The 17,904-nt window shown below is 36.9% G+C and overlaps 1 protein-coding gene and 1 long non-coding RNA gene across 3 annotated transcripts; both read left to right on the top strand.

The window, feature by feature from the left end:
• Positions 1-423: 423 nt before the first annotated feature.
• plk3 (polo-like kinase 3 (Drosophila)) lies at positions 424-5,998 on the top strand. 2 transcript variants are annotated; one of them, XM_046852551.1, is made up of 15 exons: positions 424-727; positions 1,279-1,386; positions 1,471-1,587; positions 1,685-1,814; positions 1,930-2,017; positions 2,107-2,202; positions 2,329-2,527; positions 2,652-2,778; positions 2,891-2,997; positions 3,471-3,588; positions 3,777-3,860; positions 3,978-4,140; positions 4,301-4,430; positions 4,559-4,672; positions 4,880-5,998. In XM_046852551.1, the coding sequence occupies exons 1-15, from the start codon at positions 518-520 to the stop codon at positions 5,072-5,074; spliced, it is 1,986 nt and encodes a 661-aa protein (XP_046708507.1). In that variant the 5' UTR covers positions 424-517; the 3' UTR covers positions 5,075-5,998. The 2 variants fall into 2 exon arrangements, with proteins under 2 accessions (XP_046708507.1, XP_046708506.1); XM_046852550.1 differs by having other exon boundaries at positions 425-727; positions 2,888-2,997.
• A 3,921-nt stretch (positions 5,999-9,919) lies between these two features.
• LOC124386862 lies at positions 9,920-11,230 on the top strand. The gene is made up of 3 exons (XR_006926038.1): positions 9,920-10,060; positions 10,162-10,217; positions 10,413-11,230. It is a non-coding gene; the product is annotated as an uncharacterized LOC124386862 (long non-coding RNA).
• The last annotated feature ends 6,674 nt before the right edge of the window (positions 11,231-17,904 follow it).

Raw genomic sequence — 17,904 nt, 5'->3', positions numbered from 1 at the left:
ACGAAATTTTTTAATAGTATTTACTGTTTACAGAGAAGATGAATCACACAATAATTCAGGCTGGATTGGGCCACAATTCGGGTTGGGAAAAAGGTGTAAATCTTTTCGGAAAGCTGACAAAGGGAATAAAAATACAAATGAGGTCTTGATTAAAGAAGATGAGATGACGCAGGCTGACACTCAGCTTCAGACAATCCTGTATTGGGCGGCCATTGATATTCATTCGCTCCAAACACGCAGATCCATGATTGGATCAATGCGGAATTCATTCACATTTTTCCACTCGTGTTCTCTCCACTTCCTCCACACTTTGATAGACGGCTGATATTAACAAATCACATCATCGGTTTTAACATCGAGTCTTACATTAGACCCTGCCCTCGCCGTGACGTCACGCGCGGGGTATATACTCGGAGCGCGTGTCTGGGCGTGTTAATGAGGAGTTGGCTGGTGTAGTGTGGTGGACTGCGGGGCCGAGCTTGTTTTTGGAGGGGAAGAGAGACTTGAGTGTTAATGAATGGACCCGGCTTGTTTCAGCACAGTACACCGCCGTTCTAGTCAAATGATGGACCCGGATTTGTTGAAGGCGTCCCCGGAGCTCTCTTCTCCCTCAACAACACAAAAACCGAGCCGGAGCAAATGTGAACAAACCAAAGTGGAGCTGGCGCAGATGGTGGTCGATCCGAAAACTGGACGTTCATACTCCAAAGGAAAGCTTTTGGGAAAGGTACCTCAGTCTGAATCCTTTCATAATAAGACAGTTTACTGATATTCAAGGAACCTGAGCCGTCTATTCGTTTTCTTGTTGAAAATACGGTGTCTTTCGGCTCGTGTGTTTATTCTGTGGTGTGTCCATGTCTTCTACAATAGTAGGATTTTATTATATACACACTTCATGTGTTTACATTGTGTGTGGAACCACGTAGTTACCGCGGGGTGAGTGTCTCAGCATCATACCTCCGGATTGTGTTTCACTGCGGATCTTTTCTTCATCTTAAGAAACAAACGGGTTTTTAAATTGTTGCGGATGTTTGCTGGCGCTTTTGGCCTCAGTCCCGCGGTGTAAAAGCTGATTTCTTCATCACTGGGGTGTGTGTAAGACTGCAACGAGCGACGTCATTTACATTTCAACAGGATTTAGAGGGTGGTGGGCGCTGCGGAAGTGCCATGTCATCCTCAATTATTTTCGGTGATGCTGACGAATAAACGACCACACGACAATTTAATCCGGCGCATTTTCTTTAAATCAAATAAAAGACCAGCCATGTTGTGTTGCAGGGAGGATTTGCTCGGTGTTATGAGATGACCGATCTTTCCAGCAACAAGATGTACGCTGTGAAGGTGATTCCACAAAGCAGAGTATCCAAACCACATCAGAGAAACAAGGTAAACAAGAGTCTGCTGATTTACCTTCATACTAATGACATCATTTTGTTCATTCTAACCAGTGCCATTTTGTGCTTCTGTCAGATAACAAATGAAATTGAGCTACACAAAACCCTCCAGCACAAACATGTTGTCAAGTTTTCTCATCATTTTGAAGATCAGGATAACATCTACATCTTCCTTGAACTCTGCAGCAGAAGGGTGAGCTGCTTTACCACTAGCTGTACTGTGTTTGGTAATAATGAAGGTCTTTTGACTGTGACTGCACAAGATTGACTGTCTGCTTTCTTCGCTGCAGTCCTTGGCACATATTTGGAAAGCACGACACACCCTGACAGACCCTGAAGTACGGTACTACCTCAGGCAAATCATTTCTGGCCTCAAATACCTCCATAATAAAGGAATCCTTCACCGTGACCTCAAACTCGGTAATGCATTTTTCATTTTCAACATTTCACAGATTTCTTGTGTAATGGAATCGATTGACCTTCCTTGCATAGTTAAATGAACTGCTGTAACTGAGCACAATTTCTCTTTGAATAGGTAATTTCTTTGTGAATGAGAATATGGAATTACGATTGGGAGACTTTGGACTTGCAGCAAAGCTGGAGACTGTGGAGCAGAGAAAAAAGTAAGTGTGGGTTTTTTTTCTTCCCAAATGAAAGCAGTTCTTACCAAAACCTTCATTTTGTTAAATAGGCATTTGCCTGTTTTTTGTAGAACCATCTGTGGAACACCAAACTACCTGGCACCAGAAGTATTAAATCGTCAAGGACATGGGACTGAGTCAGATGTTTGGTCACTGGGTTGTGTGATGTAAGTGAAATGCACGTTCAGTTTTATTTGATTAAATATTATATCAATTTAAAAGAAACTTCCACAGAGGAAAATACTGGAACTATTCAGTTTATTGACCGTGTGTTATTTCTCTGGATTGGCCAGGTATACACTTCTCTGTGGGAACCCTCCATTTGAAACCTTAGACTTGAAAGAAACATACAAATGCATCAAAGAAGTGAAGTATACACTTCCACGGTCGCTCTCTGCAGCAGCGCAGAAGTTAATCTCTGCAATTCTGCAAAAGAACCCCAGTGATCGCCTTACACTTGACCAGATCCTGGCTCACGAGTATTTCAGTAAGGTTAGTTATTGCAGCACAATGCTTAACATTATTAGTGCTCTTGGGTATTTTTTTAGATAATGTAATCAATATCTGAAATACATGACATATTAAATCTTTTTTTCCTAAAAAAATCTTCTTCCAGGGCTTTACTCCAGACAAACTTCCACCCAGCGCATGCACAGTGGTGCCAGAGCTCAACCCACCCAGCCCTGCCAAGAAGTTCTTCACCAAGATGGCAAAGAGCCTTTTTGGCAAGAAGAAATCCAAAGGTAAGGCTTGCATTCAGTAAGCTTTTTTAATACATCTGGGATGTATTTCAACTGAACACTTAGTATAGATATGAACGTAGCATTTTATTTTTTTACTTTTGTCTTTCAGCAGAGAAGATCCCTATTGAAGACAAGGAGGACATCTCCAAGCTTGTCTCGGGCATGATGAAGCATTCCATTAGCCGGCAAATCAGTCACAAGACGGTGGGAGTGAATGAGGTGTGTGATAAGAGCCTTCATACTGCATAAGCATTGTTGTACATTTATTCAAATGGCTTTAGACAAATTTCTCTCAGAATATCATGTGATGCACTTGAACATCTTTAAGATTTATAAAGGCGTTTTACTTAAGGAGGTATGATGGCAAAAGTATATCAATTGACTTTGCAGCACTGCTGTATAGAGTGCTTTTCTAGATCCTTTTTTTTTTTTTTTTAAACTGTGAAATGTCAGCTCTTGGAAAAATAAAAAATAACTTGGGCTACAGGGGATAAACAAAGGATTTAATCCTGAACTGCGAAATAATTACAAATGCCATACCTTAAAAAAAGTTCTGAAATTGAAGAACATGCCAATACTATACTTGATTGCTTTTGAAGACATAAAGAAACAAAAATCCATTTCTGTTTTGTGATATCAACTTGACACTGTTTGAAAGCTCATTGCTGTGACATTTCTCATCTTTTCACAAGGTTGCCTCTCCAGCAGGTCAGTTGGCTATTTCTGGGCCTTTAGACACACCAGCTGAGGACGAGTCTAGAAAGTCAACATCCCGTTCTTTCAAACGCAGGCTAGCCAGCAGTACCGATGGTGTGTGCCATGTTCATTTAATACAGTGGAACTATTTTGTTGATTTTCTGTTTTAGGTTTCACCTGAGACTTTTTAAAGTGTAGTCTGTATTTTTAAATTATAGTGACTCTAGTTTAGTTTTCTTTTCTTAATACTGTGGTTTGCATTTTGCTTTGAGTCTTCACATTTGAAATGTATCTATGTGCAGGATGTGAAGACTCCCTGACCCCAGCAGCTGTGGCTGATGCCACCATGAAGGTCCTTAGTAATTGCTTGTCTACCATGCCTGCAGGTTTGTTTTGTACCATGCAATAGCAAACAGAAGCTTTTAAATACACATCTACTACTCAGTATAATGGTCAGGAAATTAATTTTAGATTTTTTTTTTTTTTTTCCTCAAATTCTCTAGCATCTACAAATACTCCATGCGTCTCCAAGCCTACACCTTTCGTCTGGGTGACTAAGTGGGTGGATTACTCCAACAAATATGGCTTTGGTTACCAGCTCTCCAATCAAAATGTTGGAGTCCTATTCAATGAAGGCACTCATCTGAGTCTCTGTGATCAGCGAAGGTAACTTTATAACTAATATTTAATGCTTTACTTAAAACTAAAATAGGTCTAAGTAAACTTCACAAATGTGTTGAATCAAAGTGACTGGATTTTGGTGAAGCCTAATTATGTTTTGGCCTTGTGTTAATTAATGTATGTATTTATTCCCCTCTCTCAACAGGGTAGTTCATTATTGTTTGACCAACAATAAACATTTCACCTTTCAAGTGGATGCTCTACCAGAACAGCTCCAAAGCCAGAAACACATTGTGGAGCTGATGGCCAACTACATGGATCAGAATCTCATGGAAGTTAGTGCTTTCTATTAAGCTTTCTGAAAGGGATTTTTTTTTTTTTTGCTTATGATTCTTGTCCTTTTACTGTAAGTAAATAAACCTTTTGGAGCACTAAGAGTTAAAGGTTTTATTTGACTCAACAGGGTGGAGATCTGGGTTGTGATGACCAGCCATCACCTACTGATTGTCCCCTTCTCCTGCAGTGGATGAAGACCGATCATGCTTTAGTTATGCTTTTTAACAATGGTTCACTTCAGGTTAGCTTTGTTTTTTATATGTATTATTTGTTTTAATACACATTCTAGTTTAGCATGTAGCCTGCTGTGCTTCATTATTGATTGCAAAAAAAAAATTGGAATAATCAGGTGAAGGATGGGAAATTACCAAATGGGTAAAGAGTCAGAAATATAATCAATTTTTTTTTTTCTTCTAATTTCAAAAACCTTGTTTGTTCTTTCTCCCAGGTGAACTTCTACACTGATCACACCAAGGTGATCTTGTCCAAGTCAGCAGACTCATACTTGTTGACCTATATTAGTCGTGAGCGGATCTCTTCCTCATATTCTCTGAGCACACTTTGTGACCATGGCTGCTCCTCTGAACTGCGCCACAGGCTCCATTACGTGGTGCAGCTACTGCAGCACTACACCAAAACATAAATCAACCACAAAAAAAAAGGATCGAATCCTCAAGGTCTAGGACTGACTCCACTTCTGGAGAAGCTTGCATCTTGCCTCAAAAGTTCTCTTAACATATATTCTGGCCTCTTTGGATTTATGGTGCACTGTTTTGGATATTGTTTTTCTTTCCTGTGTTGCACTGACACTTAACAACTTGACTTCATGATGTACACAACAAAGTGACAAGGAGTTAAAGAGAACTTGCGTGACCTGAATGAGGCTTTTTGTTTGGATCACCTGCCTTCCCCTTTATTTCTTCACATCATGGTATACATCAAACATGGAAAGTTGGTGATTCTAAACATTTTAGAGTGATTTAGTTATAAACCTGGAAGGGCTAGTAGAACTCTGCACCTGGAGGTGTTGAGGTGTGAAGGAAGAGTCAAGTGCCTTTCTAAGGGGTGTCTTCTGGGTTGTGCAATAATGGCCCTTCTGTATCTTTAAGCTCAAATAACAAAAAGGTAACGGAAAGGGCTTATCTGGTGGAGCCTTTATTTTTGAGTTGAATTCAGTTGTCTAAATGGATGGTAGTAAGCACTACAAACACCTACTGTAAGCTTTTTGCCTGGTACAAGATATTAGTCATATAATATCCTATCAGATAAGACTATATATTCTTCATTTGTGCCTCTACTTACTGTTTACATCATGAACTCCACCATGTGGCATTGTCCTTAATACTGTGACACTGACTGTAGTGTTAAAAGAAATAAGTATGAATTCTTTCATCCCATCTTTGTGAGTAATTTTCAGGCAAAATCTTGGCACAATTATTTATGTTTTTATTTATTTTTTTTTATTTATTTATGTAACCTTATGGTGTTTATCACTGTGTAAATGTTCAATGTCACTTTTTTATGTATTGGAATCTTGAAATGGGGAATAAAGTTTGTTGAAATGCAATTTTTTTTTTTGTGTTTAGTTTATTAAATTACTTCATTATTTATTAAGAGGACAAAAGGCATAATAGATGTCTAAATCCATATTAAAGTGCCCAGTGCCAAAAACCTGTAATGAATCAAACACAGTAAAAATCTTGACAGAAAAGATTGCTCACTGCATGTTTTGAATGATGTATATAAAAAAAAATAATTTTTATAAATACTCGCACTAGACATCTGCAATACCAATAGCGACAAAGTAGTAATTTTGAAAGCAACCATTGTATAACACTTTCTTTTTGTACTTAAGATCATGTGTGACCTGATCACCAGATTATACAGTATAATCCTTCATCTTTCCACAGTCAGCTCAGCGTCCCTTTTACGGGATCGCTCGAGTTGCTGGAAGGTTTCAATCAGTTTGCTCACACTAAAGCAGTAGTCACTTTTACTGTGTGTTCTCCAAATGGATAGCCAAGCTGAGCTATCCATTGGTTTCAATGGTAAGCCAGAAAAACTTAACATTCCTTCTAGTGGCCTAGAAAAACTGTTAGTCTCCCATCTCTAGTCTACAGAGGCTCATGACAGTCTAGAGCTGCAGCTGATAGAATCATTATTTAAATGCAGAGGTGGGGGACAAAATCCTGATTCTGAAGTTTTCTAGTGCCTCAAAAAATGTAAGTAGTCATGACCAAGCATCCAAAAAACAATACCTACTGCCAGTTCAAGCCTACATTTTGTTTGTTGTAGATTGTTCCCCTACAAGTCAATGTTCTATAGAAACAACAATAATGTATTGTAATGTTCGCATTCTTTTAATATAATTTAATTAAAGCCTGGAATAAAATGTATACTGGAAGACAAAAAATACAGTGGAACCAGAAAATCTGCTAATATCTCATTAATATCACTTAAATTAAGTGCATGCAACGACATGCTTTGTGTAAAATTATATTAAGCCCCAATTTTTGTTTGATTCATTTGCTGCTGCTGACTCTGTTGCAGCTTTACCCATTCGTAAATCTGATATATGGCCATTTATGAACATATATTAAATGATAGTCAATATATTTGACGCTATATTAACATAGTTGTAATTCTATTAATTGCTTAAAACTTAATATATAATATAATATATATTATAATATATATTGAATATAATATAATATATATATATATATATATATATATATATATATATATATATATATAATAAAGTATCTGTACAAACATGTGGAAAACATTTTTTAAACCTACTTTCAAATGTTTCTCTACATGTGTAGGATACATATGCTTTAATATATTGTGTAACACCATTCATGATACATTAAAGTAGAACACAATATAAGAGATACCTGATGTTGAGTTATAGAATTAGTTATTATGTGAAAATAGTGTCACAAAGATGTCAATGTAGTATTTGCTCATGGGAATATTCAACACTGATACACTCGTAGAGAGTAATTTGAGAGGTCAGCCTTGTGCTTATCTCAGGCATGTCTGCCGTTGGATTTAGATCGGCCAAATGTATAAATGTCAATGCAGGGAATAAAACATTCAAGCTAATCCTTGAATAGAAGCAAACGATTCAAATAAGATATGTAATGGATCCGAAACCAACCTGATCAAACTGCATACACTTACAGTTTACCATTTACATTTTAAGTATATATAAAATGTGTGTATGTACAAATACACGGCATATATTTCTAAACCTGTGAAATCCAATAAATGCTTTGCATATATTGCCCTATATCAGATTTCCGTATGGGTATGATCAGGCATTTACTTCTTCAAATCATTAATGAAGGAAAAATGCTTTGAAACAAAAAGCAAATGGGTACTTGGAAAATTATCTGGTGTTTGAATTTAGGAATTCAAGCTAATGAAATTCAAGCTAATGAAATTATTTTATTTAGGACTACTTAGGACTAAGGAATAAGGCCTTTTTTTTTAATCTAGTGAATTTTTTTGTTCTTATTTAAGGTCAATGTCCTCTCCTCCTTTGTAATAATGTGTCCATTGAGTTGTTTACTTTTGTTGACTGCATATTATGGTCATGAACTTAGTTACAGCCATTTTGTAGTGCAGCAAAGGGCAATATTGGTAAAGTAATCCTACAAATGTTGTGATAATATCCTTGATGTATACTATTTTATGGGGGGAAATCCCACCTGTTGTTACTCTGAATGTCACCAGTACAGAATAATTCTAATTTAATTCTTTGGTCTTCCCCCTACTTACACCCACATAATAGACAAGAACACACAGTCTGTCTGTTTACCACACATTCACCTTGTTCTTCTCATTTCTAGTAAAAGCAGTAAAAGAAAGTGAAGAGTTCACAATAAATGACTGTTGAGAAAGCAGCTTTATTCAGTTCTTTGTGACATTCTTTTGGAATGAGTTTTTCTGAAAATGCATATGTAAATGCATATCTCCTAACTAAAATTTTAATCCCACCTTTTATCAAACTCATGTCATACTATTTTATATGCAAATTCCACTAAATCACTTTTATTATTATTTTATTAATTTATTATTTTACTTTCTCCACCCTGTCATAGATCCTGTGCATTAAATCAACAAATTTGGCTCTCGTCTAGTGGCTTCTCTCTTTTGGGAGGCATATAGAAAAAAATTTTGAGGTTGTATTCACATTAGGCATACTGATTATGTTGAACTTCAGGTAAACATAATTAGTATGCCTAATGTGAATACAACCCCAACATTTACAACCTCAACATTATATCTGTTTCCAGCTCAGGGCCTCCTCTAGCTAGCTGCTCTTTTTCTATGAACACAGTCAACTTGGCAAGATACATTAATAATTATCGTTTTTACGAGGGTGCTGCTAGATCAGCAAAATCACAGTTGATCGACTGTTTAAAAAAGTAAATTTTCAAAGATAAGACATGCATATAAAAATTCATCCTTGTTATACTGTGACTTTATAGGTGCAGCTTTTTCTCGAATACACGAATGTCAACATAAGACTGATTACACAATACATTTTGCAGGTCCAGACATATCTCTAAAGAGAGACTTACTAACAGATATTTTAACACTTTCTTTTAGGACGTAACCAGAGGAGATGGTGGTGGGTTGGATTTTAAGGATGAAAGGCTTTAGTTTTTCTGAACATTTTGCACAATACTAATTAAAAAAGGATGCAACTTTTTCTATCATAACTAGTAAATAGTAAACTTGAATGAGCTTCTTCTGTAAAAAAAAAAAAAAAAAGAAAAGAAATGGTTCACGTAAAGGGCAGCTACATTACTTTGCTGGAAAATGTGTACTCCTGGCCTAGATTTCCTTAAGGGTATCGCATTGTACTTGACTTCCATTGGTTTGAGATTTATTCACAAACCTTTTCCAATTGGTCACTAATAAAACTGCTTGATTAGCAAAGTAGAAGTAATAGATTATCAATCACAATATTTAAAGCTTACTTCGCTATGAAATTGAAAGTCTGTCTATGCACATTTGTAATGGGTTGGTCCACCCCGCTGATCTTTGTCAGCTTCTACGACCTCGACATCAGAGCCACTCCTGGCTCCTCTGTCCTGCATGCAGGTTGTGCTCAGACACACTAGGCAGGGACTGGTCAGTATGGCGTGATTGGACACTCGTTCCCAAAGCGTTTTCGACGCAGCTCAAGTTCCTGAAAGGGAATGTCACTAGATTATGTAGGTAACCCTAGTTCCCTGAGGGAACGAGAGCTGCATCAACATGCCACACTCCCTGCATCCCTGCAGCGCTTACCTTCTTCTTTTCCAGAAGCTAATGTCGCTTCCATCGCGCTTATATTTTGAAGCTTCCTGGTTTGCACAACGTGGCCAGATTATACACGTGATTCAGAGCATGAACAATGCGAGGCGTTCCCAAATCGTTTTCGACGCAGCTCTCGTTCCCTCAGGGAACTAGGGTTACCTACATAACCCAGTGACGATTTAAGTCAAGTGGCATGAAGATCTAACTTCACTTGACAGAAGATAGCATTACGCTTACAATACATTTTTTTTATAAATGTTAGTGTAGATTTGTATTTATTTCCAGAAAGCCTTTGAGGCCATATCAAGTTGTAAGCAAGTTTTTTTTACTTTTAATTGTTGATGAGCTAAGCATATTTTAATGGTTAATGACTGCATCATGTAGGTAACCATGAAAGTTATCAATTTTCAGTGTAGTCAAGTACCCGTCTTCTCAAATCTCAGTGATACAAGTCTTAGATAAACAAGGTAAATTGCAATTTTGGCATATTAGTGATGTTTTAAAGTTTAACTCTTTTAACAGTGTCGAAGGGTTAAAGAAAAGCTTCTAGCTCTTTTCTCAACAAACTGGCGGTGTGAGACCAAACGAGTGAGTCATGCTTTGAGGAAAGACGTCATGAAAAAGAAAAGGGGGGTTGAAAGGATGTGTGTTTTCTATTTTAGACTCCTCTGTTTCCTTGTGACGGGTCCCCCACTCCTGAAAAACCTGTGTGGTGAGCTGGAAGCTGAGAAGTCACTGCAGAGTGATATTAGAGGTGATCCAAGTAGGTCTTTCACAGAAATCAAATTTCCTACACAAACAATTAGTCTCATTATAAACAATTTTTGATTGTTTTTTTGTTTTGTTTTTTAAATGTATGTCTATAGTCTGTTCCCTCTACACATTATACTTTATCTTGCCAACTGATACAGATTTAAATTTGATGTAGTTACTAACCAGCATTACTATTTAAATCACAGTCATCTTTGACAGACACAATTGTTTCAAATTCTCTTTTAATACGTTCTATAGAAAGGTGACTGTTGTGTGGACTGATGCAACAGCTCTGGTTTTCATTATTAGCCTCCACATTCCCAGACACGGAATGACCTAATAGGGCTAAATTGGGTGTAAGACATTTGGGGGTTTCCTAACAAAAGCAGGGAATGTGTAGATAGTCTGGTGTGACACTGATCTGGGAAGCTGGTCTTGAATTTCCATAAAACAGAAAAGCAGTGCTTTGTGGATCATGGGAAGCCAGTAAATGTGTGCATGCTGACTTCACATAAATGCAGTAAAAACATCTGTTCATGAAAAGAGTCTGTTTGAATCTTAAAAGAATACGTATAAAATGGTCTGAAAATTCTGATTCAGTATTAGAAATTAGTTAATTAGACGGACTGTGCATGTAGGACGTTTCGGGGACAAAGTGAGAGAGGCCCAATTGAGATGGTTTGGACATGTGCAGAAGAGGGACATAGGTTATATCGGTAGGAGAATGAGGATGGATGGAGGATGGAGCCACCAGGAAGGAGCAGAAGAGGAAGACCAAGGAGGAGGTTTATGGATGTAGTGATGGAAGACATGCAGGTAATTGGTTTGAAAGAGGCAGATGTAGAGGACAGGGGGGTATGGAGACGGATGATCCAATGTGGCAGCCCCTAATGGGAGAAGCCGAAATATGAAGAAGAAGAAGACATGCAATATCTGTTGTACAATGTGTTGTTTCCTTGGCATCCTCATTCATTTGTACATAGTGTAGGAAATAACTTTTGAGACTAGCTTGAAAGCTTCGAGAATTTTATACTCAGACCGCTGGTTTCTGAAAGAGCAGCAATCTTCAGGATGAGAATTGACAAAACCAAGTGTAAATCGCTTAGTGACTTAGTGTAGATGTTTAAAGTGTGTTTCATCTTTCTATAGTAATTTGTTATTTGAGTTAACATATCTGTTCCATTATCTTCTGACATCTCATCAACAAAGTGTTTTTTAACACAATTCTGAGCAAAGTCTAAATATTTTGAGTGAGAAACTCAGAGGAGATCAGCAGTTCCTGAATTACTCTAAATATCCTGTTTGTCAAAATCATGCAACTATTTCTGCATCCAAAGATTTTAACACTAATTTGAACGAGTAAGTATACGCTATTTACTAAATATAATATTGATACCATTGGCTGTGTTGTGTACATTTTAATAATGGTTTGTTTTTGTTGTAAATTTATTCATATTTTATTATTTGTGACTGTCACATCTTAGCACCTATTACCTCCAGAGAAACTGTTATTGTGTAATGTAAATTCTGACTTGCTTGAGTTTGGAAATAAGATCTCACTTCTAAAACCAGGAAAAGAGATTAAACTTAACAAAGGACTTCTCTTGGACTGAACCACTCACAATTTTATGTTCACTGGAAATCATTAGCACACCTCTACAAGCAGTAGAAGACATTTATCTATCCAGATGGTAGAGCAGCGCCTCCAAAACATGCAGGGAACCTCCTCACTTTGTACACTACCCTCTGGTAGAATATAATTCACTCAAGATTTAAAAATAGCTTCTATCCCAGAGCTATAAAATAGTAGAACACTGCCTGATTCCACCTTTTCAACACACACACACACACACACACACACACACACACACACACACATTCATGCAATTTGCACATGCATCTTTAAAAGTATGTCATATTGTCAAGCACATACTTGACTATCCAAATAAAGCTGATGTTCTGTGGATGATGTCTAAATTATCTATCAAACATCAAGAAATGCAAGGTTATTTTGATTGAATTGAATTTTATTTTATTTGTCTAGTGCATTTAAAAATTGGACATTGTACAAAAGTAGCTTTACAGAAGTAAAAAGATTATAAATATAAAAGTTCAATTTATTTGATTTCATAAATCGATTTATATAGGTTTATCCATAATGAACAAACCAGTGGCAACAGTGGTAAGGACAAAAATCCATAAAATGGTGTGAAGAAGAAAACTTAGAGAACCCAGACTCAAAAGGGGTGACACTAAATATCCATTCATTATAGTTCCATCATTGTTGAGTATATCAACTGTTCAATGATGGCCACCTGAATGCAAAACTGCATAGCAACTGTAGTTCCAAGCTACTATTGCAGACAGTTTATATTATTTACAGTCCAAATCCATCTTCATGGTTCTTAAATGTAACCCTGCTCAGTAACATAAAGGATCTTTAGAGTCATAGACATCTTTAGACATTTGGAACCATCTTCAGCAGCACCTAGTTGTCTCCAATTGAAAAGGGCAACAGAAAGAGAGAGAACATGCATTATTATGTATTTTTATTGTAACGTAATAGCTAAGGAAACTGTGCAAATGTTCAGGGTGCAAGTAGGGACTCCAGCAAGTCTACCTATGGTATCATAACATCATAACTAAAAGGGAAAACCAGAAGTTGACACAGAAATAAGGGGCCTCTGTGATATAAGACAGTTTGCCACAACACCATCAATAAACTTCAGTGGGCATGTGAGTGTGGGAGAAAACAGCATCCAAGAACCCTCCAGATCTGCTCCTTTACCTAAGAAAACCCTATTCAAAAATTAATTGATTAAACAAATACTTTTTCAGCCTAGACTTGAACAATAAAACTGTGTCTGAGTCCCACACACTAACATGAGGCCGTTAAATAACTGATAACTTAAGAGCTAGTTCTGCCCCCTGCTGTAGTTTTTACTATTCGAGGTACCAACAAATTGCCTGCACCTTTGGCACATGACCATTTAGTCAACATATAGTTCAGAAAGAGTTAGTATGCTGGTGGGTTTGTCACCAGGCGGCATGTCGACAGTTTATACTGTAGTCTACAGATGGCTTGTAGTGTCTTTATTTGACTATTCATCTAAAATGTTATCATGGTTAATTATATACTTAAGGGTTCTTAGATTAATAAAAAAAAAAAAAGAACCATTTGTATTATAGATTAATTGTTTTTTTTTTCCTTAAGCAGACTGGCTACTGTGTCTGCTCTAGTACAATATGTCAAAAGCAATAGTAAGTAATAGAGAGTAAGTCTTTTCCTATCTTCATATTATTATTTGTATTATTTGACTTATTGGCTATACGCATTGCAAATGTTTTTCATCCACGTGGAAATCATATTGCGTAATTAAACATCATATTTTGTGAGAGATTTTAAATTCTATTCTATTTTATTCTATTCTATTCTATTGAAACCAGTTGCTGCATTTTTTACTTCTTTCTCAGTTTTTTCCTTTCATAAAATCTAATCAAATATTTAGCCTTGTAATAGTCTCTAAATTGTAGAACAGTCATTAAGTATTAATCTGTGTTGTCCTTACTTTGATACCATATATTAAATTAACTGGGAAAATCTGTAAAATGTCAATGTAATGTACAAGTCAAAGAACTGGCATAATTTGTTTAGCATCATTTAAGAACTAATAATCTTCAGAACTTCCACCTTATTTGTAACAAGACTATTAGCATATGTTGTTAGTCACTGAATGATGGTTTAAAGATTCATTCTCTGGGTTTTTTGTCAGAAGAGTAGGAGGTTTTATTAAGAAGACCCACTGAGGACCTGGCAATCTAATCAAGAGAGTGGAGCATTTATATATCAAGAAAAAGGGTATCCTTTCTTTTGGATTGTCTTGTGTTTAAGTAGACAGAACAGATGTGCGCTTGTTGTGAGGCCTCTACTTTGGAATTTTAAGATGGCAACCAGATGGATTTCTCTATTACAGCCCACAGGCCTGTTTTTCCCCTACTCTGAAAACCCATAACATCACTTTACCGGTACTTCCTTTCAAATAGACACATACATCAGCTCTTGGGGAATTTACTGTTGTTTTTCTATTTACATAAACCTGTAGCACACAATTACTACTTTGCAAGCTTCCCATGTTACAAGTGGGCTAATGCCAGTCATATTTGCAATATGTGCTGTGTTTAAACTTCGTCATTTATAAAAGTCTGCTGACAAATGCTATGGTAAAATTGTGCAGTTAGTAATTTCCCTTTTCTGCCTATAGTAACACTGTGTAGGTGCACAGAGAAGGTGTTTCCTATATGGTTACTTCTCTTGGTTTTTGTGAATGTAAAAAAGACAAAAACAAAAAATTCATTTGGAAATTCTATAGGGCTTACAGATAACCTACAGATAACCTTATAGTAAACCTATAGCATTTCCAAATGAATTTTTTGTTTTTGTCTTTTTTTATTTTTATTAAACCATATGGGCAAATTAGTCTCTCACAGAATTTGTTTTTGTAATTTAATGTAATTAATCCAGTTGGGCCAATTAGATGCCAGTCACAGATTTTTAAAAAAGGATAAAGGTTCCTGCTTGCTTAATATGATTGGGTTCATCTGAAGTTGCCTAATGACAACTAAATGCATTCTTAAATAAAATTAAAAATGCCATCATCAAATGCTTTTTCATCAGAAAAGCTTCTTCTTTAAACTTTGAAGTGTCTGAATCGTTAATGATTAACGTAAATGGTTAACATAGAGATACATAAAATGCCCTAGAGATTTTATTCTGAATTTATTTTGCTTATCATTAAATAGAAAAATAACTACACATGGATGGGTGATTCACTGCCTTATGGCACAGTTGACCTTGTCTAGTGTAATAAACATAGACTTTATGTAGACAGTGCCAAACACAATTCAGGAATCACTAGCAAGTCAAAGATAGCTTACAGGACAGGCTGGATAACTGCCAAAAATATTCTCTTTGTGTGTCACTTCCCTTTCAGGTTCTTTCCAGTGACCTTTGATTTCCAAGCTATGGCTTGGAAAGTGAGAGTCAGTTTCCATGATGTTCCAAGTTGTTTAAATGAAAAAAACACAAAGATTTTAAAATCATGTTTTTAATTGAATGTGTTGAAAATTTGTTTTGTTGTCTACAAAATCCGACATTGTGTAATAAAAGTATTCTACTAATTGCCACAATAAAGTTCATTTTTTTAAGAAGAAAATTACAAACATATATTCAAAGACATATATACCTATAATTTACAGTTTTACCTCTTCGCTCACATTCATTACAAATTTTAATACTATATATTAACCAGGTACCTACTGCAATATACAGTTGTGTTCAAAATTATTCAACCCCCACTGAAATTGATTGTTTTGGTCGGTTTGACATTGATTATGATCATTCAGTCATCCTGCTTACAATTAAATCAAAGAGGCACGTGTAGGTCAGACAAATATAACATAACATTTATAATGAAATAACCACAAATGTCTTTTCTGAGCTCACATCATTATCAGTTTTATTCAACCCCCAAGTGACATTCAATCTTAGTACTTAGTACAACATCCTTTTACAGTTATAACAGCTTTTAAACGTGAAGCATAGCTTGACACAAGTGTCTTGCAGCGATCTACGGGTATCTTCGCCCATTCATCATGGGCAAAAGCCTCCAGTTCAGTCACATTCTTAGGCTTGCGCACTGCAACTGCTTTCTTTAAGTCCCACCAGAGGTTCTCAATCGGATTTAAGTCTGGTGACTGCGATGGCCACTTCAAAATGTTCCAGCCTTTAATCTGCAACCATGCTCTAGTGGACTTGGAGGTATGCTTGGGATCATTGTCCTGTTGAAAGGTCCAACGTCTTCCAAGCCTCAGGTTTGTGACGGACTGCATCACATTGTCATCCAATATCTCCTGGTACTGAAGAGAATTCATGGTACCTTGCACACGCTGAAGCTTCCCAGTACCTGCAGAAGCAAAACAGCCCCAAAGCATGATTGACCCCCCGCCATGCTTCACAGTAGGCAAGGTGTTCTTTTCTTCATAGGCCTTGTTCTTCCTCCTCCAAACATAGCGTTGATCCATGGGCCCAAACAGTTCTAATTTTGTTTCATCAGTCCACAGAACACTATCCCAAAACTTCTGTGGTTTGTCCACATGACTTTTGGCATACTGCAGTCGACTCTTCTTATTCTTTGGGGACAGCAAGGGGGTGCGCCTGGGAGTTCTGGCATGGAGGCCTTCATTACGCAGGGTGCGCCGTATTGTCTGAGCAGAAACTTCAGTACCCACATCTGACAAATCTTTTCTCAGTTCCTCAGCAGTCACACGGGGACTTTTCTCCACTCTACGCTTCAGGTAGCGCACAGCAGTCGAAGTCAGCATCTTCTTTCTGCCACGACCAGGTAGCGTTTCAACAGTGCCCTTTGCCTTGAATTTGCGAATGATGCTTCCTATGGTGTCTCTTGGTATGTTTAACATCTTTGCAATCTTCTTATAGCCATTGCCCTTCCTGTGAAGAGTAATCACCTGTTCTCTTGTCTTCCTGGACCATTCTCTTGACCTCACCATGTTTGTAACCACACCAGTAAATGTCTAGAAGGAGCTGAGTATCACAGTCATTTTAAAGCTGCCTAATTGGTGCTTATTAGGCTTTATTGCTGCTCCCTGATATCCACAGGTGTTTTCAATACCTGATTGAAAACACTTCATTGAACCTCTGTTCTTCAGAGTGGTAGTCTTTAAGGGGTTGAATAATTATGTCAATGAAGAATTCACAAAAGAAACATTTACTACTGTATTACAAAACTAATTGATGTCATTTTAGTTGCATATGGTTCTTTAAGAAGTCCTTGTAGGATTTCATTCTGAATACAATTACAAATGTACACTAAATTCCCTAAAACCATTTACAGCATTGGGGGTTGAATAATTTTGAACACAACTGTATGTTTTTATAGACTTTGTTTTTAACAAGCTACTTGTTTCTGTTGTTTGTACAGATGTATTACCCTATTATAATTCCCTCATATATTTAAAGAAGTTTAAACACATACATTTTCCATCATGGTTGATTGATACCAGCAAACAATGTCTGTATGACATAGAATGTTGTATACGTTTGCTTTACATAGTAAAGCACATGTTGGAGATTCAACAGCTGTTGACATCCACTTTTAGTTTTTGATATGGTCTCTGACCATCCTTTAAAATGACCCAAACACACACCAGCAATTGATAACAGCACAGTCTGGTCTGGCTGCCACAGGACAGAGTGAGAGAGACTGTGTGTGAACCAGAAGCAGGCAGAGTGAGAAAGGTCTTTATTAAGTTTCAAGTCACGTATTACTTCCTCAGCTGAGTACCACTCTTAATATTTTCCTCATACCTGAGAACCTATTTCAA

The sequence above is a fragment of the Silurus meridionalis genome, chromosome 6, assembly GCF_014805685.1.
Source record: "Silurus meridionalis isolate SWU-2019-XX chromosome 6, ASM1480568v1, whole genome shotgun sequence".
Lineage (NCBI taxonomy): Eukaryota > Metazoa > Chordata > Actinopteri > Siluriformes > Siluridae > Silurus > Silurus meridionalis.
Note: the sequence above shows the minus strand (reverse complement) of the source record. Positions and strands in the feature narration are given on the sequence as shown.